Here is a 22383-nt window from a genome sequence, read left to right on the forward strand (position 1 = left end):
CTGTGGATAAGTGCCAGTTAAATAATAATGTTTTGTTTCGGCAGGCAATGTTTGTTTAAAAGTACTTAAGACAATGCATCTGTTTTTTTTTCGATTTACTAATAACAAGTCTTACACTATTCTACCATTTTAACTATTTACTTGAATGTAATAACTGAAAATGTTTAGAGTAAGAGGGCACGAGATGTCATTTAATAATAATAATAATAATATAACTTTAACAACAACTTTAAATGGACATTAATAGTCTTACACGCAGAGAAGGCAAACTAACAAAGTGAGAGAATCAATGGGTAAAACATATAAATTGAACTAAACGGTATCTTTAAAAAAATTGTTAAATCCGTCACATGAATGCATTATTATACTAATTAGGGATTTTTAATCCCGCCTTAATATCCCTATCTTGTTTGATGTGATGTATCTATCCTCTGAGATCCATAGTTGGCAACTCTGAACAATCAATTGTAATATTCGAGATGTGTGTGTGTGTGTGTGTGTGTGTGTGTGTGTGTGTGTGTGTGTGTGTGTGTGTGTGTGTGTGTGTGTGTGTTTTGCTAACGTGACTATTTTTCTCACTCACCTAGCAGTGCTGACAACCGTAGTTGTGTGTAGTTTTGTGTATATTTGTACATAGTAAGTCACTCAAATTATCGTTATTTCCCAATTTATCTCTTCTGATGGCAAAAAATAATATGTCAAACTTGCTTACAGGGAAGAAAAACAAGAACTGTAACGATATAACATATACCATTTATTGAACCCTGATACCCCTATGGATGGATTAAATATTACTAGTCATAAATAAATATAAATATATAAAAATATATTACATAGTATCTATATTACAGTACGTATATAATAAACACCTAATAATTAAAGACGATACAAGGTACATAAAAATTTACTTTCAGATGTTTTAAAAACCACGTTTATAGAATCAGGCCATATTCGGTAATGAATTAATGCAATATTGCGAGATAGGCAAATAAAAAAAAATTACCTACTGGCTACTAATTGTGATACTTGGATTAAATAGTGAATATTAGGTAAGATATAAGCTGCAAATCAACAACCAGATAAGGATTATTGACTGCAACTTTCAAAATATCCGCTTTAAGCAGGAACTTGAGAGGCTAAGTTGAACATGGTGATGTTATTTTTTATAACCCACCAGTGTTGAGTAAGTAGACGGAACTGTATAAAATACTTTTAAATTTATTACTTTGTTTGTATTTATATTATACGTTACACATGATATATATTTATAGGAATACGTATTTTTATTTATTTATGGTTTACGCAATATAAAATATTTATATAACTTCATTTTAAGTACCAATATAATTAATCGCGTCAGACCAATAACACAACTACAAAGCGCATCCTACCTTATGAAGTGTGTACTAACTCTGCCACGAACCTAGCGATGAAGAGCTGAACTAGCATTAGAGTTGATACCCAATATAACAACGATCAACAACAATTATTCATTAACATTAGTTATTGTGTAATTTCTAATATTATTGCAATACTTAAAATGGGTTAATGATGATGGTAAACGAAACAGAATTTAATAATTTATTAAATTAGTAATCTAGCATATTTATTTTATTAATTTGTCATATTGTATGAATTAGATAAATAGCTAATTATTATATTATACAAATATAATATAAATCATTTGCTACTTTCATAGTAAAATTATCAAATCACATCATATTACTTATCCTTTATTTTGAATATCCACCTTATATTGAAATACTGAAAAAACGACCAAAAATTCGTTTACAAAGCATTTGAACGAATATAATTGTATTATTACTGAAAACATCAATTTCACTAAATAATCAAGTGTTGAAGAATAATTCTCTATCTTTTCAATTGACACATTGAAACAATAGAGCAAAATTACTCGCTATTGGTACACTTAAAATAATGAACTTTTACTTTTTAAAATAAAGTGAACAACTTATTTCTATAAATAGTATTCATTTAGTAAAAACTGTATGGTTTAATTTTATATCGACGTTGGCTGCATTTACACCACTACAAAAAAACACATTATGATAATCGATAAAGTTTCATAAAAAAAGGTTTTGTGAAAATACTTATAGTTAAAAATTAAGTAAGAAATTTGTCTAGTTTAATCTTGTTGCAACAGTTGATTTTTATAAAAGATAGAATAAAACTAGTATTTTTTTATAAATTTGGAATCTATAAAAACTATTTGAAAAGTTATTTTAAATTTATACCAAATGGATTTTTTGTCTTCAACATGATTTGATGAGCTTCATGTGCTTTCATTTTAATGTTTTGTAATTTTCATCAGGGCATGGTGGTGGTTGGTGTGTTCCTTTCAATGTAAAACACTCCTCAATTTTGTCCTGTTTGTGTTTTAGACAATGTTTTGACAATGATTTATCTTCATGTTTATGGAAAATATCAAACCTATGCCCTGCCATACGGGTTCTTGAACGGTTAGATGTTTGGCCAATATATTGTTGGCGCTAAACTTGCAATTAATTTAGTATATTAGATTTTTATAATTACAGTCAATGTTGCTAATTACAGGATAGGTCATTCCAGTATTATTGCTATTGTAATTTTTATAATAAAATTAATTTAGTGTAGACAATTATTTGTTTTATACTATATATAAAATTGATTGACTCCTGATACTGCATTATATAAAGTTTATGTTTACGTCTCTTTTAGTGACTATCGATTGAAAATATATGTACACATATATAATATAATAACTAAATACGGTACAAGGTATAAAACAAGTTACTAAGTTTCAGATTACTTCAACTCCGGGTTTTAGAAGTTTAAATAACCATCTTTATAGTAACTGGCCATATTGGATAATGGATTAACGTTTAAACGATAGTGATAAGTTATATAGGCAAATGCAAATAAAATGTACCTACTGGCTACTAAATGTGATATACTTGTATTAAATAGTAAATATTAGGTAAGATATAAGCTGCAAATCAACAATCCTGTAAGGATGATTGACTGCAACTTTCAAAATATTCAAATAGGGAATTCGACCAAGCAGCTTCAGTTAAACATCTGTCTGTTATTGTTTATTAACCATCAGTGTTAAATTAGTAGACGAGACTGAATAAAATACTTTTACATGTATTCTTTGTTTGTATTTATATTATACGTTTCATATGATATATTTATAAGAATAAGTATTTTAATTTGTGTACGTTTTACGCAGTTCAAAATCTCTATATAACTTCATTTTAAGTACCAATAATTAATTGCTAAATACCAACAAAACTACAACAAGGCGCATTCTACCATATGCAGACTGAACTAACTAGGCCACAAACCAGGCGGAGAAGAGCTGAACTACTATTAGACTTGATATCCAATTTAACAATAGTAACCAATTACACGTGAAAATTAGTTATTAGATCATTTTTGCTATTATTTAAACATTTAAACGGGATTAATTATTATGGTAAACGAAACAGAGTTTAATAATTTATTATAAAGTAATCTAGCATATTTATTTTATTAATTTGTCATATTTCACGAATTAGAAAAATAGCTAGTTATTATACTATATAAATATAGCATATATCATTTGCCACTTGTATAGTAAAATTTTAAATTGACATAATATTAGTTATTCCTCAAGATAAATAGCTTTTTATTTTTATATTTTACCACTATAGAAATCATATTATGTAACTTTCAGTAGTATAACTATCAATTCATATTATATTATTCATTTCTCAATTATAACATCTAACTTATATTGAAGTACTAAAACAACTTAACCAACCTACAATTCGTGTATAAAGCAATTGTAAGAATGTAATTTTATTATTACTTAAAACATCAATTTTCATAAACGATAAAGTATTTAAGAATAATTCATTCTGTATCTTTTCATTTAACACACTGAAACAATGGAACAAAATTATTTGCTATTGATACACGTAATAATAATGAAATTTTTACTTTTTTTGGAAAAAATGAGCTTATTGCCATAAATAGTTTTACACGACAAGAGCCAACTTATAAAACACATTATGAAAATCAATAATTAATGGATTAATTTATTACTCTTGAAGCAATAATTACACACCCATTAAACTATTTCCAATATGATTTTTTTATTATTATTATTATGTCCTTGTTATCATTATTATGATGACATTAAAATATCCAAAAACAAAATATATTTATCTTTCGTCAATTTATTCTTGTGTACGTTCATTAATTATAACAATAGTTACTAACCAATCGATCTGACGCGTTTCTGTCACACTTTGGGGCTGCAGGTTTTGAATTTAATTGTGTTCGTTTCTTAGGTATGCATATAGATCCTAACTTTAACTGGATCACTACAGAAACAATTACCCTTGGAAAGAATTGGCTAAAATTTATGTACTTGGACATAGAAAACTAGAAATGTGAAAATATGAAATATTGATGAAACACATTTAATGTTTTTGTTGGCGTATATTGTGAGTTCGTAGACATTGTGGGAGATACTCGTATACAATTTGCTTAGTACATGTTGGTTTATTCAACTTCACAGTTCTTGTACTTTGCCCACTTATTTATTAGCTTTCTCAAATGTAAACTTTGTCAACACGAGTTTGTAAGTGTGTATTGACTCGCTTGCGCGTCCGATCAAACAGACTAATTGTTATATATTATTTTTTACAACATTAGAATAAAAAAATTACACTATTCTTTCTATACAATTTAATAAAAAAGGCTTTTACCAAATGTTCCTATTAACCACATTTGTTTTGAAAATTAAAAATTATTTCACTAATACGTGTGTGTGTATGTGTGTTTGCCTTTGTGTGTTCGTGTGTTTTATTACTTATAATTATAAAGTATAAGTCATTATCTTAAAAATATTTCTTTAACAAAGAATAATGTATCTCTAATATAGTATTAAAGGCTTACACCATGTTACCAAAAGTTTTTACAGTAAAAAGGATGATTTTGTGTATTATTCTATATTAATTGATTTTCCTATATCAAGTGTTTTATTTAAACATTATAATAATATATGGTTTCTCAATCATATGCTGTTACATTAATTACAGATTTTTATAGACCCCAGAATATTATAATTGCAAATCCCAACATAAAAACCATTTACGACTTCACCTAGAATCTGCAGCTCTTAACCAAACACACTGAAATAATACAAACCTAAAATGTGTCTACTTCCCTTTCAAAATTATTTATTACACTATAAGTGTATTAATTGAAAAGCAAAGGCCTTCAACTTTAGGTTTTTTCCTCACTCGCCTAAACTAGTTTAGTAGCCACTGGAACCGTTGCAGTTATTCAATCAAATATTAGAGGAATTGGAGGAAAATTCAAGTTATCTCACACATACTAATAAAATAGTTTAACTGTCCGAGTTTAAATGTGAAATATTTATATGAAATTAACAAACGTTGTTATTCAATACATTTAATTTAAATTTACGGTCTAGTAAATTCAAATTATAGAGGGGTATAATTAACACATGTAGGTTGAATTGAATAATTCAGATTTAATTCAAGATTAAAAACTTTTTAGTCTACTAAAAATCCAAATATATTTGTACTCACTATAATTTGGGACTGGAACAGAAGTTATGACTCGAGAAGAGGTTGTGACTGGAGTGAAGGTTGTGTCTGGAGTGCAGGTTGTGACTGGAATAGACGCCGTTACTGGAATAGACGCCGTGACTGGAATAGAGGCCGTGACTGGAATAGAGGCCGTGACTGGAATACAGGCCGTGACTGGAATAGAGGCCGTGACTGGAATACAGGCCGTGACTGGAATACAGGCCGTGACTGGAATACAACCCGTGACTGGAATACAGGCCGTGACTGGAATACAGGCCGTGACTGGAATACAGGCCGTGACTGGAATACAGGCCGTGACTGGAATACAGGCCGTGACTGGAATACAGGCCGTGACTGGAATAAAGGCCATGACTGTAATAGAGGCTGTGACTGGAATATAGGCCGTGACTGGAATAGACCCTGTGACTGGAATAGAGGCCGTGACTGGAATAGACGCCATGACTGGAGGGGAGGTTGTGACTTGAGTATAAACTGAGTAGAGTTAGAGGTTGTGACTGAAGTGGAGGTTATGTATGGAGAGGAGGTTGCGTCTGGAGTGGAGGTCGTGTCTGGAGTGGAGGTTGTGACTGGAATAGAGGTTGTAACTGGAGTGGAGATTGTGTCTGAAGTAGAGGTTGTGTCTGGAGTAGAGGTTGTGACTGGACTAGAGGCCGTGACTGGACTAGAGGCCGTGACTGGAATAGATGTTGTGACTGGACTAGAGGCCGTGACTGGACTAGAGGCCGTCACTGGAATAGAGGCTGTGACTGGAGTGGAGGTTATGTATGGAGAGGAGGTTGCGTCTGGAATGGAGGTCGTGTATGGAGTGGAGGTTGTGTCTGGAATAGAGGTTGTAACTGGAGTAGAGGTTGTGTCTGGAGTAGAGGTTGTGACTGGACTAGAGGCCGTGACTGGACTAGAGGCCGTGACTGGAATAGATGTTGTGACTGGACTAGAGGCCGTGACTGGACTAGAGGCCGTGACTGGACTAAAGGCCGTGAATGGAATAGAGGCCGTGACCGTAATAGAGGCTGTGACTGGAGTGGAGGTTATGTATGGAGAGGAGGTTGCGTCTGGAATGGAGGTCGTGTATGGAGTGGAGGTTGTGTCTGGTATAGAGGTTGTATCTGGAGTAGAGGTTGTGTCTGGAGTAGAGGTTGTGACTGGACTAGAGGCCGTGACTGGACTAGAGGCCGTGACCGTAATAGAGGCTGTGACTGGAGTGGAGGTTATGTATGGAGAGGAGGTTGCGTCTGGAATAGAGGTCGTGTATGGAGTGGAGGTTGTGTCTGGAATAGAGGTTGTAACTGGAGTGGAGATTGTGTCTGGAGTAGAGATTGTGTCTGGAGTAGAGGTTGTGACTGGACTAGAGGCCGTGACTGGACTAGAGGCCGTGACTGGACTAGAGGCCGTGACTGGAATAGATGTTGTGACTGGACTAGAGGCCGTGACTGGACTAAAGGCCGTGACTGGACTAAAGGCCGTGAATGGAATGTATGGAGTGGAGGTTATGTATGGAGAGGAGGTTGCGTCTGGAGTGGAGGTCGTGTCTGGAGTGGAGGTTGTGTCTGGAATAGAGGTTGTAACTGGAGTGGAGATTGTGTCTGGAGTAGAGGTTGTGTCTGGAGTAGAGCTTGTGACTGGACTAGAGGCCGTAACTGGACTAGAGGCCGTGACTGGAGTAGAGGTTGTGACTGGACTAGAGGCCGTGACTGGACTAGAGGCCGTGACTGGACTAAAGGCCGTGACTGGAATAGAGGCTGTGACTGGAGTGGAGGCTGTGACTGGAATAGAGGCCGTGACTGGACTAGAGGCCGTGACTGGACTAGAGGCCGTGACTGGAGTAGAGGTTGTGACTGGACTAGAGGCTGTGACTGGACTAGAGGCCGTGACTGGACTAGAGGCCGTGACTGGACTAAAGGCCGTGACTGGAATAGAGGCTGTGACTGGAGTGGAGGTAGTGACTTGTGTATCAACTGAGTGAGGCACAGGAGTTGTATTCAAGATTGTCTGTTCCAGTTTATGAAAGCAAGCAATTTCTTCCTTAATTTTTAAGAGAGTACCTCTTATATCATCTACTTTATGCTTAATTTTTTCTTGCTCCTTTATCAAATTATTCTTTTCCAATTCTAACTCTGATATTCTAACACTCAATTCCGTAATCTGCGTTTTTGTTTTCTTCTCAGTTTCTCTCGCGAGTTCTTCATCTCCTATGTTTCTCTCAAGTAATTTTAATAAATTATCAATTTTAAGTTCGTATAATGGAGTCAATTGATCCAATTTCAATTTTAGTTCTTTCTGTACAGACTGTAAGTAGGTCAATTTTGACTTAGATTGATTCAATCTGTTTTGAAGCAAAAAGACCATTTGCAGGTCGTCGTCCGACACGTCTTCATCGTCCAACACGTCTTCATCGTCCGACACGTCTTCATCATCCGACACGTCTTCATCTTCGTCTGGCTGCTCAACTAGCAACACTTGGAACTGCATACATTTCTCAGAATAACCGTGTCCTATTCTCCAGTTATACACTTCTATGTCTTGATTCATAAACATGATGCCCAAATTTCTTACTTCTATCCAGTGTTGAAGTTCTTTAATTTCTGTATCGAGAAGCTTTTTCTTTTCTATGAGGTCCGTCAGAACTACGTATTGTTTTTTGATTTTCACTATCTTCTTTAGAACTTCCTCTGAGACAATTGCATTTTGAATCTCCAATTCTGTCACATTCTTTTTAAAGGACCATTCAAGATTAGAAATGTTTTGTCGGACATATATATTTTCCTTCGTAACATTCACAATTGCTTCATGAAGTCTATTGAGTTGCCGTTCTAATTCGTCAATATCAAGGCTTTTTGCAGACGCACAGTTTACATAACAACCGCACAGAAAAAGCAGCACAGTCTGGGTAATCATCGTGGATCAATTTCTAGCAGTGGAAAGAAAAGACCAGTGAGAGCTTTTTTAAACACTGCACGGCAATCAAAATTTATGAAGCGATCATTCATCAACCTTTTAGAACCACTACTGGTGTAACTGAAATGTCTTAGCTTTATAACAAAATAAATGTATCACAATAACATAAAACACTTCTATAACAATATAGCTAACACAATGAAACTTATAAAACTGAGGTATTTTACTTTAATAATAAAAAAAATCATGTTTGAAGCCGTAATGGTTGTTCGATGGCGATTCTAACTACCCTCATCAATAGATACTTAGCTTCACAGTTTTGTTTATAAGGTGGAAATAAGTAAACGTTAACTATGTTGTTCACGTTAATTTACGTTTGCAATTTTACATTCACACTATTTAATTTACCGTGAATGAATAAGTTAAACTACGTTGTAAGCATTACAATGATTAAATCGAGCTTTAATTAACAAGGTAGAAGTACACCACACCATGTGGAACAGACTTCACTGAGGTTGCATACATCATTAAAAATATATAGCTCATTTCATTCTCTACATGTCCCGTGGCTAGACAGACAGACAATCACACAAAAGATAAGTTGACACGAAAATGAGGCATAATGGAACTTATTCTTGTGGAAATGAAGTTTGCAACATTTAAAGTCAACATATAAAATCGTTCTCAACATATCTCGCCACATGATACATTCAAATTTTAGATCAATGAATTGGGTTTCATATCAATGTTTCCATCATTTAAATTTAACCACCGCCACATTAAAACGTTAGAGTTTTTTATGGGTGTATTGAGTTTCTTAACAAATTGATTTATTATGGTATTTTCTCATTGCTACCATGGATACCCTTAAGGCAAATGTAAAAATATTCACTAAAGCTCAGCAAATCACATGGAGTGACATACACCATGTTCAAGCTGTGTTCCTCATGCATTAATGAAGTTTCATGCACAAATTTAGGTCTATAGTTCATTTTGCTTTCGAAATATCATGCAGGCAGATAGGCAGACATGAAATTTTTCCAACCTCTTAAGTGACAGTCTTCTCTAAAGCTTAGCCAATAACTAAAGGCTCATAGCAGTATTGCTGTTTTATTGTTATAAAATTAACTTAAATACAAGACAATTATAATCATATTAATCTTGTTAGTTAAATATTAATACTGTACATATATTGTGAAAGAATCACAAGAGTGCTCGGTAAGCAATAGTAAACAATTTTTGTGTAACTATTGCTGTCATTGTTTATTTTACCTTGAGTGCTTAAGGTTTATATTCGCATATTTATGTGTTAAGGCGTTTTTGCTCAATTAAAAACTAAATGTGACTGCAGTGTTATTAAATATCTATCTAGAATTTAATCTAATAGACAAGAATGTAGCAAGGAAAAAAATGGGGAACCAGACAACTGATATTTTCTTGCAGTGGGCAGACTAAGGCCCCATTTTGTTCCTTAAAAGGTTCTTAGCCGTTTCTTTGTTGACAGCGATCTTTCAGCAGTACATGACACTAATACTGAATCATTTAAATAATAATGATTTACTAAAAAAATTACTCGTTTACCAAAAAAGTAATTGAAAATTTGGGGGGGCGGTCCGGATGGACTCCTGGGACTCCCTCGCTGGCTATGTCCTTGAACCATAAACCATATCTGACCTGAGAACTGACAAACTGCATTATTATTGCATCTGTGATTTCTGTTCACAGATTTTAGTAAGTACTTCTGTCGAAATCTATTGCATATTTAATTTTGAATCTGTGATTTGATGTGGTAATTTTTACGTATTCTGATGTTTTCTGTTTTTAATGTGTTGACTCACTCGAGCAACATTACTTGATTTTAATTCATATTGTTGCAGAAAATAAAGTTATCAACAAGTCATGTAAACTTAATTGGGTAAAATAAACTTACCACCCAATGAAAAGAATGAATTTTGGTTATGAGAACCGTGAAATAAGATTTTAGAGGCTAGATTAAGAAGGACCACTTCACACTAGGCAGTAAAGACGCTGGAGCACACTGATTTTAACAAGAGTTCACCAGGTTACACATAATGAGTTTATGAACAGTGCATATTCAAATAAAGTGCAGAAAATAAACAGTGACCTTTGTTTTCATGAGGGGTAACCGTAGTCTGCTGTTGTTGAGGGCCAGGTTGTGATCAAGAATAGGCTGCTGTCTTGTAGGCAGGCGTGAAGACGGAAGATGTCCTTCACGGATTCACTCACGCACAATACGACCGCAAACGAATAGTTCATAACACTGTGGCCAGTCCTGTAGAGCACGGTAGACGCGGGTGTCCGGGAACAGAGACGTTCTGGTAGAGATTGCCAATCCAGAGCACTGACTTTAATGTTAATGTAAATGTACAACAAATAGAGATAAACTAATATGTAAGTGAGAGAGTAACACATGGGGCATAAAGTCACGTGTTGAGTAAGTATGGTCAGCAGTGGCTAGAGTGCTATATAAGTGCCCCAGGCGGGACTGAGCGTACACCTAGCAAGCGTGCAGTCGCTTGCAAGGTGGGCAATTGATAAGTCAACCGTTGTGATTGGTTGGTGAGTGTACAGTAAACAGCTGATTCGTGAAACAATTGTTCATTGGTCTGTCACTGTACGTAAATATTTTAATCCAGTAAGGAATGGTATTGTAGGCACTAGGCCGCAGAAAGAGATATAGAATTAATGCAGTATATACAGTTTAGTAAAATAAAGGCAAATATAGAGTATAAATTGCCCAAAAAATATATACATAATTATTGTTCAATAAAAGTAGCCTTTTCATATTAGGCAATAAAAAAACAAGTTATTTAACGCAATAATACTTAACACCCAATGAGAGTTGTTAAATGACAAAATATTGTGATTAAGGACTACATTTTCTCTTCCTATAATTGTATTCTCTCTCACTTCAATCCCTCCCTCAATTTTTTTGTTTATCTTGTTGTTTATGTTGTTTGTTATGTGTTCTTAATATAAAGAAATGTTTTTCTTCAAACACGAATCAGAAACTTGGATATTTATACGTCAACTTTATCCAGACCATTCAAACAACTAACAAAATAATGTAGGTTCAACAAATGTCACCAATTTCAAATTGATTCTGAGCAAGCAAAATAGAGAAAAGTTAGTGTTTGTTCTTATAAAATGTATTTCAGGCATATCATGAATTATCATAGCATGAATTTAGTACCTCCTAAATGAAGATCAAAGGAACGAATCAATGGAAAGTTATCCCTGGTGTACAAAGTTTTCATTTAGTGTATTACTCATGAAGGAAAGTGAAAAGTATTTTTCTTTCTTAGCACCATCAAAATTAATAGCATGGTAGCTAAAGAAGTGAGTAGGTAATTTAAATCTTTAAATCAAAACAGTGTAATGAAAACTGCTAGGAAATAATTGAGGCCTTTGATAACTAAATATATACAAACAAGCGAATTTTAAAAGTTAAAATTTTTCCTTTTTTGGTCTTTTCTGTATTGTTGATATAGATCTAAGTCAATTCCACTCTTTAAAATGTGCAGAGATTTCATTAGACGAGCTTCAGACAGATTAGGAATGCATTATTGTTGAGTTTAAACATTTACTAATGCTTTAAACAGTTGAGAAACCTGATATCGTAGTAAAACTTAGAACCTACGAGAAATTAGATTCTTTGATGATTGTACAAGTAATGAAATATGCTTAATTTTGCTGTTACATCAAAACAAGTACACCGCAAAAATGACTGCATACACCTTTGTACTTCTTTAAGAAGACGATTTTTGTAGTTCCACTTAACATGCTTTTGATTCTTTCTAGATTTAAGTGTTTAGTACTAGTTTAAAGTTCTCTAGGGGTTAAATTAACCTACCAGACACAATTATTTACTATTCACAGGATTTTGCTTTACTTTGAACTTATTTGCTAGCAGTTTGGATACATTTTTCTTCAGTACAAAATTTTGTAACTCATTTTGTAATGTATTTCCAAACAATCATGTCAGTGTCAGGAGGTACCACTTCTGGCTGGTTTATTCTTTCCAGTTGAACCCACACTGGGCACAACAAAATCCAATGTGTCACTTAAATTTGGGCAGCCTTATGGATGTTCAGTAGCGGCACATCTCTAACCGCGAATGTTGAGATTCTGGGGTGCAAAGGTAGTTCGATAGATCTAGCCTACTGCGGGAGATGACTGTTGGAGTTGGTGGGACTCCCTAAGTATCAAAGGTTCTTGCCCAGATATAAAGGTGTGCCACCTCCTGCCTGCTTTCACTGGAGAGGCTGGTTCAGAGCTGGCTTCCGCTCCTTCCGAGGAGATTGGTATCCTAAATCCTTCCTCATGGACCTTGACAGGTTGCCAGCTGTAGTGCCCTCATATCACAATCCCGTACCGAACAATTAAAACGCAGGTGTTCAAGATCTCTCTTAGTTCCTCCCAGCTTTAAAATCAACAAAGATTATGCTTTCAGAAGATCATATTAAAGTGTACAAGTTAAGCTCATAAAAATCAAACAAAATTAACTTTACAAATAAAATTCAATACCATTATTTTGCAAGGTATTGAAAGAAATCTGGTTTATTTCAGTCTATTTTAAACTGCATATTAGTATGTTCAATTTAGTATTGAATAAGAAACACTTTGTGTGGTCATTATGTGGAAACATTATTACTTTTATTTATCATATAGGAAAGGAATCAAAAACATATATAAAATAAGATAGGAAATGTTTTAAGATAAGTGAAAAATTTGTATACAAGTACTTTTTATGGTTTAGCCTATTATTTTGCTATACAATCAATGATAAATTAAACCTAATGTAGCTATGTTGGGAAGAGATGATTCAGAGTAGGCGTCGTTAAAACCAGGAATCCTCCGCAACAGTTCCTATAGTTCAGTTACAGCCAGACAACAGTTGCAAAGAACCTTTGTGCCACAGCTGTTCCACAAAGCAACGGCTTACAACTGTGGGAAAGAAGCAATTCTCTGCAGCGGTAAACTTACATAGTCACTCAACGTTGTTCAGTTGCAGGAATATTCTTTCGTTGTCTCGAATAGTTTTTTTGTTTTGAAACTTCTCCACAAAAGTTGAAGTGGAACTGAGCATACTGTGTAGTACTCAACGGTTTTAAAACGCGATTACAGTAGTGAGTAAATGAGTTACCATTAAAACAAAGGAAATTCTAAATAAACAAAGTACGACAAATTAGCAAATCAATAGGTTTTTTTTATATTTTCACTTATTATCATAAAAGTTTGTTTTGTTTAAGGCTGAGATGCTTTAAATAATAGCTCATTGTTTTTCAGGTATTTCACGTTAAATATAAAGATACTCAATGTAAAAAAAAGAATATATGTAGACAAAAACTCAAATGATTTATAATGAGTTCTGAGTTGATATAATCATTTGGGATGTTTTAGGTAACACACTCGTAGAATAAATAATACTAACTAATAAAACTCCCAGTTCAATCTTTTGGCTTGTTGGGTAACATAGTGAATCGGTCTTTAATAATAATAACAATTTCTTTTTACTATAGATAACGATCATTGACAATGGTCTTCAGATTAGTTTTAGTTTCAACAGTTGTGCAAAGTGCGCAACGACGACTGTTGTATATATACATCGAGCTTGCAACTGCAACTAGCAGTATCAGACAACGGTTGTGAGCCAATATCTTCGTCTAAGCGCAACCGTTCCAAAACTGTTAGATGGTATTTTACCCATCTTTAGTTTAGTGTGAATGTTGTGTTCAGCTCCAGTTCACCTTCGTCTGAGCGCAACCGTTCCAAAACAACTGTTAGATGGTATTTTACCCATCTTTAGTTTAGTGTGAATGTTGTGTTCAGCTCCTGTTCACCTTCGTCTGAGCGCAACCGTTCCAAAACAACTGTTAGATGGTATTTTACCCATCTTTAGTTTAGTGTGAATGTTGTGTTCAGCTCCAGTTCACCTTCGTCTGAGCGCAACCGTTCCAAAACAACTGTTAGATGGTATTTTACCCATCTTTAGTTTAGTGTGAATGTTGTGTTCAGCTCCAGTTCACCTTCGTCTTAGCGCAGATAAGTTGAATCAGTTTCAGATACTGCACTAATAGGAACGTGAGGGAGTTGGAGAAGAACTCAACATTCAAATCAAACATGTTTTTATTTTATTTTACAATTATTAATTATAAAATGAAAGCAATATTTTTTAATTTGAAAACTATACTCTTCAAAGAGAGCTTTTGGGGTGCTTGGGATCAAAATACCCAAAAACATGTCATTCAGTGTTCTATTTGGCTAAGAACCTATGGTGTAGCAGCATTCTTACGGTGATAATTCATAACTTATTGATTATTCTCATTTTAAAAACAGTGGCAGTGAAATTAATTAGGCTACTCATTTAATGATAACTTATTTCAAGAATAGTTTAACAAACAATGAATTAATTGGAAATCTAACTATAGTATACCTCTTTATAACCTTTATAGGTATATGCTACTATGTTATAATTTGAGAGTTAAAAAACTATATAAAATATATTTCACTAACTCCCTCTGGTTGTAATTTGTTTCTACTTGAGCAAAAATTATAGACTGTGGGAGTTATAGTATTATTTAGGCTGCTTCTCCGTCATTTTTTAAAATGGTTCTGAGTTTCTGTTGAAATTATGATTATAAAACTAGAAAAGTACTAAATTTACTCAGTTAACGTCAAATATTTAATACAATAAGTTACAAAGTAATTATATAAACACATACTTAACCCTCTGGATCCACAGTTCACAGGAAAAACCACTTGGTTATCACAGTAAAACTAATTTACTCAACAAAATAAATACACGGTTTTCTTATCCTATAATAATGGAATGTAAAATCAGATGAAAAATCAAACAAAACTTTATTCAAAAATGTACACAATAAATAGTTAAGAAGTTATAAAAATTGTAGAAATTACAAGTTCATCTTGGCACTGCGCAGGATGGGGAATTTGGTTCCATCACAGGCACCGCGAGCGTCGTCCAGAGACAGGTCAACCAACACAACACCACCGAGCCCCTTGGCCTTAGCGTAGGCTGCCTTGTATTACGCAGCTGTCTCAGGCTCCTCGTACGACAATCAGAATCCTTCCTCCTCATCCTGCCAACACAACATTGTAATTTTTACACTGCTTGTTCGTTACAACGTCATTTACACAAAATCTGTTATGTGCCACTGAATGAAGGCAAAATTAGAGATTGATGAATAAGGACGATATTACATAGCAAAATATTAAGTACTGCACCAGTTTAATAATTCTGAATATTAACAGGTAAATGAAATCACTTTCAATAACTTATCAGTATAAATCAAGTATTTTTAAGTAACTAACAGTTTTCTGTCATATCAGGAGTACGGCTCACAAGAAGTCAGAAGAAAATCATAAATTAAAGCGTAGGTCGAGTAGTATATCGAATTAAAGGGTTTTATTAGGAGAATACAATGCCACAAATTCAAGCTAAAAAAGTCCATGCTTAATAAAATGGTGTTGGTTTACAGTTACAATGTAGATCCTGTTGGAGACGGCTTAATATTTTTTTCTTAGCTCACATTGGTTAAGTATAATATAAATAATATATTAGGGTAATCAATGACTCTTCACAACCAATGGAGGATGATCAAGAAGTTCGACAAAAATATTAAACGTAAACATATTTTAAGATAGAAGCAAATTAACGTTCAACTCAGAGTCTGATAATTTATTCTATGTACTATAGAACCCCAAATGTGTTCTTCATTATAAGAATAAATTGTTGTGAACCATCACTTTCACTACAGAGAGGACTAATATAATCTACCTTCTATCTTACCATCAAATTCAGTAGTATTTCAATTCAACTGAACTGCAAGTAAAATTTTTAAACCTATGTCAAATCTGTCAGAGACATATGTTGCAGATTAAAATGAGACTTTTTCTTTTTATAAATACGGATATGCAATAACCATTCTGATTGCTACAACACACAGTTCTTGAAGATATCAAACAATTTGTGTGTTTATTGCTCTCTCAACATAATGGTGGACATGAAGAACAGACCCATGCCTTGACAATGGCATGCTGGGTTGTGTCAAAGTCATTATTAATCTAAAAACTCAATCCTCCTCCAAAATCTCTCAATTTTTTACTTATAGTCTTGCAAACTCAAAACCTTAGTACCGAATTTTATGTTTTAACTCAAATTTCTCAAGTATTTCTTCATCATTCATAGGTTTGTTCATTAAAATCCCTCAGAAGAAATATCTCATGTACCTTTACAGTCTTATGTAGACTGTGAGGAACTTCTAGATAGTGTCAAGAAGCATGAGATGTTGGCACTTAAGTTATTAATGAGCAAATAAATAGAACTTTTTTGAATTTATTATATGAAATTGGTGGTAAAGATGGCTCAAGATCCGGATTGTTTAGTTTTCACATTGTCCCCACAATCATTCTCATTTCATTGAGTATGACTGCATCATGATTGTTGATAGTAAACTTAGTGAGTGTGCCATGAAGGTCATTGGCTACAAGGACGTACCCAGTGAGGGGGTCCAAAGGGTCCAGATCCCCCCAAATTTTCAATTTTGTAATGACTTTTTAGTAAGCGATGATTATTATTTGAGTAATTCAGTATTACTGACATGTACTGTTGATAGATCGTTCTCAACAAGAAAAACAGGTCAAGAACTTTTTAAGAAACAAAATGGAGCCTTACTCTATGTCTACTACGGGAAAATATCAGTTGTCTGAACCCCTTTCCAATTTTTTTCCTGGCTACTTTCTTGATTGGCTAATTAGTTTGGTCATAGCAAAAACAACCTTTGTACGCTAACTTTAGTATTTTGTGGCTCTTGAAAGCATTTCCTAGGAAAAGCACTTACGTGTGTTTAAAGCAAGAGAAAATCTTATTTTGGTGCATAAAATATACTTCCAAGGGGTTTAACAAGAGTTGAAACACCCTGTAACTTTGGAAAATATTAAGTTTTAAGATTATTTCCAGAAATAAAATAGTTTCCCTTAGCTAACTTACTTTGTCCTTCTGGGGCAGGCGGTAGGCGTATGTACCAAGACGCTTTGTGGGATCGGTAACTCTGCGCAGGAGGGTGGAGGGGGCTCGAGCGTTGGTGGGGCTCACGACACGAGTGCAGGCCTCGTCTCGTAGACGAGCTCCTCCCGTTTGTGTTCAATGGGGTGATCGTGACAGGCGGAGAGAAAGAGTGGGGGCAGAGCCGAGCAGTACCGATAAATCCCGAACATTCCTGACAAACCCTGTACATGCGGCTGATAGCGACCTCAGTTCGGAACGGTTCTGATTTCTATTATCTTACGAATTAATGAGTCGTTTTATATCCGAATTAATGAGTCGTTTTATATCCGAATTAATGAGTCGTTTTATATCCGAACATATCTGCAAAACATAGAAATTATATCGAATTAATTATATTAATATTGAACTTTCTTTATAACTCCAAAGATACTTTACAAAATGTGAGATGGTGCACAACGAATAAAATGTCATAATCTAGAATAGAATAGAAAAATTATTTATTTTCTTGAAAATATGTACAATAGTAAAATTATATAAACATCATTTATACCTTAAGCACAAACACAAACATTGCTCCTTAGTTGTAGACACAATTGACATGAGAATAAAAATAAAACAATGTTACTTTTTATTAAAGAAATATGAACATGTCTTTTTTATTTTAATACAGCTAGGGTACATCAATAAACAAAATTCAAGAAAACAAAATAGGACCTCAAAAGGCAAGGAACTGCCTGTGTAGAGGCTCCAACTTTCTTAGAAAAACAAAAGAAAACAACACTCAAGCAAATGAAATTAACAAATAAATTCAAATACGATAAATCTACCCATTTAAACTAAGCTTTAATAAAACAAATTTGAATAAAAAACACATTATATAATTTTCAAAGTCTAAAGCTAATTCAGTATACATAAAATGCCATAAATATAAATTATAACCATATCCAGTTATCTTTTTGTGATATTGGAATATATTCAAATTAATAGGACAAAAGCAACATATTATAATGTGGAGTCCTTAATTTGTAGTAAATAAATTAATAATTACTTAACCAAAAACATAATTATAGAAATATGACAAAATCAATGACAACTACCTGACTTAAATACCTAACATAGCACGTGACATAATTAATAAATACAAAATTATCCTAATTATATTATATTACTGTACAGATTTATGATACAATTATACAAATTTATACAATTTATTGAAGTCACTTCAAATTATTTAGTTTAAATATATATATATATATATATATATATATATATATATATATATATATATATATATATGATAAACTAGTGATAAGTCAAGTCAGCGTTTCTACGCCAGGTGCAGGGTTGCAGTATTGGTTGACTCATATCTCCTTTCTGTGGCATGTCCTTTGATATCTTATCGTACTTTCTTTTGAGAACTTTAGTATTTGAAACACTTTGTTAAGTATTCATATTTTAATAACCTCAAATTATTACGATCAAGTTTTAACTTATAGCAATAGCAATATATTTCTCTGTCTGTTTGTTGGATATATAGAGAATGAGAAATAAGCTATAGACTTGAAATTGTGCATGCAACTTCGACCAAGCCTGATAAGTGTCATTTTGTGTCGTCTGGCGTACGCGATTATAATGCTGATCTGATCTATAGTACATGGAAATTATCGAATAATTTCTAACTAATAGTAATGTAACCTACAAATTATATTTATTTGATTAAGGCAGTTGGAAAATGCAATGAACCAAATATAATGTTACGAAACAATTTTATTGGTTTACATTTTAATACGAAAGATGCAATTAAAAAACTCAACATAATTGTTGATTTTGTGTTTGGAGACCCTGAAGATAAATTCTTTAACTACTATGCTAAGTAGGGCTCTTTTTAATCCTCCTGGATGTTTAATCCACCCTCGAATGTTTTATAGCTACGCCACTGAATGTAACGAAGTTACTTTGTTACATTAGACTTCCTTACGTCTTTTTTGGTATTTCGATACTCCGTTGTATTGGTTTATTTGTATGTAGACAATAGTAATTGCCTGCCATTAATTACGTTGTAAAATCACGGTTCAATGAAATAAATTTAATTGCGCTGCATCCTGCAGCATCCAGCTTTGAAAATGTAATATATATATTACATTTATACATATACATACATATACATATTACACCACCAGGCTCTATTAAATTCAGAGGAGTACAGAGCGAGAACGCGCGGACTGCTTATTCCACTATTCTAATACGCGGGCTATCTCTAGTTGGCAGGAGGGGCCCCTCCATCCCCACTTTTTCTCTCCGCCTGTCACGATCACCCCATTGAACACAAACGGGAGGAGCTCGTGGTCTCGTAGTAGGCAAGGGTGCCCTTGATCTTGGAGTATGTGCCTTCATCTCCGGCTCCGTCAGCTAACAGTGGGGGCACTCCTGAGATTGGGCTCTCAGTAGTCAACTCCCAAGAGCGTCCAAACGTCGGGATACCCAAGTTCAGCTTGGATGCTGCAAGATTACAAGTTTTTTAAATTATTTTTTTATTTTATATCCATTTAACGGAAGGAGTCACTATAATCTTAAGTTTATCAATAGAGATCAAAATAACATAGGCCCCATTTTTAAAATCCTATACCCAAGAAACACCTTTTATTTTAGGGATACTACTCTGAAAAGAGAATACGGAGGTCACCCTTTGCCTCAAAATCTTCACTCATGGTTTGCGCTCTACTTAGAGGTTATGAAGGCATATCAACTGAATACATCTTTCAAGTGGGCTGACATCTTTGCTTCTCCACAGTCAGAGCATCCATTTTAGTTTTAGTTAGAATCTTATCAACTTATGCTATCAGTCTCTTATCAAAAGTCTGAAGCTTAACCTGCAAGGAAGGTAATATTTTAATAGTTGAATGAATGTATGTTTGATAATTACTGCCCCTATGCTTTCCTCACTGAAGATATATAATATATTAACCCTTCCCGCGCTACGGCAATTTGGGACGCACCATACCCAAACGCTACATATACGTCAAAATTTTTTTTCAATAAAGTCAACGCTAATGTTGTATTTGAGTTTGTTACCATATAAAAAGTCTTTTGGAAACGAAAAAAGTATAATTTTTTTAATACGTTTATTTAAATTATAAAACAATATAAATACACCAAATTTAATGAAATGTTGAACGAAATTATACTATCTTGTATAATATTATATTATAGTATATTATATGTATAGTATGTATATTATACAATTAAAATAAAACATTAATGGGTATAAAAAGATCTAAAATTAGCCATCACGGTGTTCAAGATAACGTCAACGTGTGGTACGTCTTGAAACACGTATCCGGGTGCAGGTTCGGCCGGGCGGTGCATGTCTCGCACACGTAAATGGTCTCGTTGCGTAAACCGTTGCGTGTACATACAACACATCTTCCCAATATGTCAAAAACCAATTTGACAACGTAAACACAACAGTTCCACTCGCAGTCCGCGAACGAACTAACCCGGCGAGTTAGTTCGTCAGTAGCGCTAGTGTCTGGCAAAACAGGCAGTGGCATGGGTAGTGCGCCGCCATTACCCGGGAATCCCACCAATTTCAAAATATGGTCCCCCAAACTTGAGAGATATTCTTCTCTCTTCTATTATTTGGAAGCTGCACTCAGTGTCTTGCATGCTGAGTTACAGTTCGTCATGGACACATACATGTATACTCAGGACATATGTAATCTTAACAGCTACCTTTCAGTAGCAGGTACAAGTGCTACTGATTCTTTTTATAACTGGGATTTATTCTCGATTTCGCGAATTGACTCGTTGGATCTATTATGAAACATTGAAATGTAAAATGAATAAAGATACTTACTTCTGCAAATATTTTTGTATATGTATATAAAATGTGAAACGTGAATTGTAGACAACATATATGTGTGTGTGTGTGTGTGTGTGTGTGTGTGTGTGTGTGTGTAGGCCTATCTTTGTATGCTTACTATAATTGTTGTGTAATAAACTTTTTATTTTCATTTGAATAACTTTACAAATACGATTTTATTTTATAAATCATAATTCACACTATTAAACTATTCTGAGCAATACGTTACGTAGCTATAATGCTATTTTCAAAGTATATTATTAACAAAGAAGTTCATTCTTAGAAAGCCTATAAACAAATGTTATATGCGTAAAGGCACAACCTAAGTACAACATTGTGATAGACAGTTATCGGAACATTACTACGATTGCCTGTAAACTATCACTGGAATTCAGTTCACAAGAAATTATGTATCTTGGCACCCAATCTCAATATTTCTCCTTTAATTATTTTTTTTTACTTTTTTTAATTTTGATTTTTAAACTTTTATAACGTCAATGTTAATCGACAGTACATTGCGTGCCACACTGTGGATAATTGCTAGTTTAATAATAGTTTGTGCAGGCAAAGTTTTTTTAAGGTGTACTTATAACCACTCATCTGTTCTTTTTTCTATTTACTAATAGCAAGTCTGACCGTAATATTTTTTTCAATTTCAATAATTTTACAAGTACAACATTTTTAGGAATCACTTTTCAAACTTTATACAACTTACATATACAAATAATACATGCAGAAGCAAGAATCTCTATTCATTTTACATTTGAATGGTTCATAATAAATACAAGACAAATCGCAAAATTGCGGATAAAATTCCAGATACTCGTATTAAAAAGAATCAGTCGCACTTGTACCTGCTACTGGAAGGTAGCTAGCTGGTAAGCTCATCACGAGTGTGACAAATGTAATAGTATATGTGTCCAAGACGAGTTGCAACTCAGCATGCA

General features: G+C 33.8%; 2 protein-coding genes across 9 annotated transcripts; both read right to left on the bottom strand.

The window, feature by feature from the left end:
* Nucleotides 1-5528: 5528 nt before the first annotated feature.
* LOC124360747 (uncharacterized threonine-rich GPI-anchored glycoprotein PJ4664.02-like) lies at nt 5529-8622 on the bottom strand. Of its 8 annotated transcripts, XM_046814617.1 has the most exons (3): nt 6598-8622; nt 6255-6345; nt 5529-6218 (listed from the first exon to the last, which is right to left on the bottom strand). In XM_046814617.1, exons 1-3 carry the CDS (start codon nt 8520-8522, stop codon nt 5706-5708), a joined length of 2529 nt encoding a protein of 842 aa, XP_046670573.1. In that variant the 5' UTR covers nt 8523-8622; the 3' UTR covers nt 5529-5705. The 8 variants fall into 8 exon arrangements, with proteins under 8 accessions (XP_046670573.1, XP_046670570.1, XP_046670572.1 ...); XM_046814614.1 differs by having other exon boundaries at nt 6255-8620; XM_046814616.1 differs by having other exon boundaries at nt 5529-6345; nt 6598-8615.
* Nucleotides 8623-15383: 6761 nt separating this feature from the next.
* On the bottom strand, nt 15384-20378 carry LOC124361328 (chitinase-like protein Idgf4). Its single transcript, XM_046815377.1, has 4 exons — nt 20348-20378; nt 19921-20073; nt 17557-17675; nt 15384-15646 (listed from the first exon to the last, which is right to left on the bottom strand). The coding sequence occupies exons 1-4, from the start codon at nt 20376-20378 to the stop codon at nt 15626-15628; spliced, it is 324 nt and encodes a 107-aa protein (XP_046671333.1). The 3' UTR covers nt 15384-15625.
* Between the last annotated feature and the right edge of the window lie 2005 nt (nt 20379-22383).

This window comes from Homalodisca vitripennis, chromosome 4, assembly GCF_021130785.1.
Source record: "Homalodisca vitripennis isolate AUS2020 chromosome 4, UT_GWSS_2.1, whole genome shotgun sequence".
NCBI lineage: Eukaryota > Metazoa > Arthropoda > Insecta > Hemiptera > Cicadellidae > Homalodisca > Homalodisca vitripennis.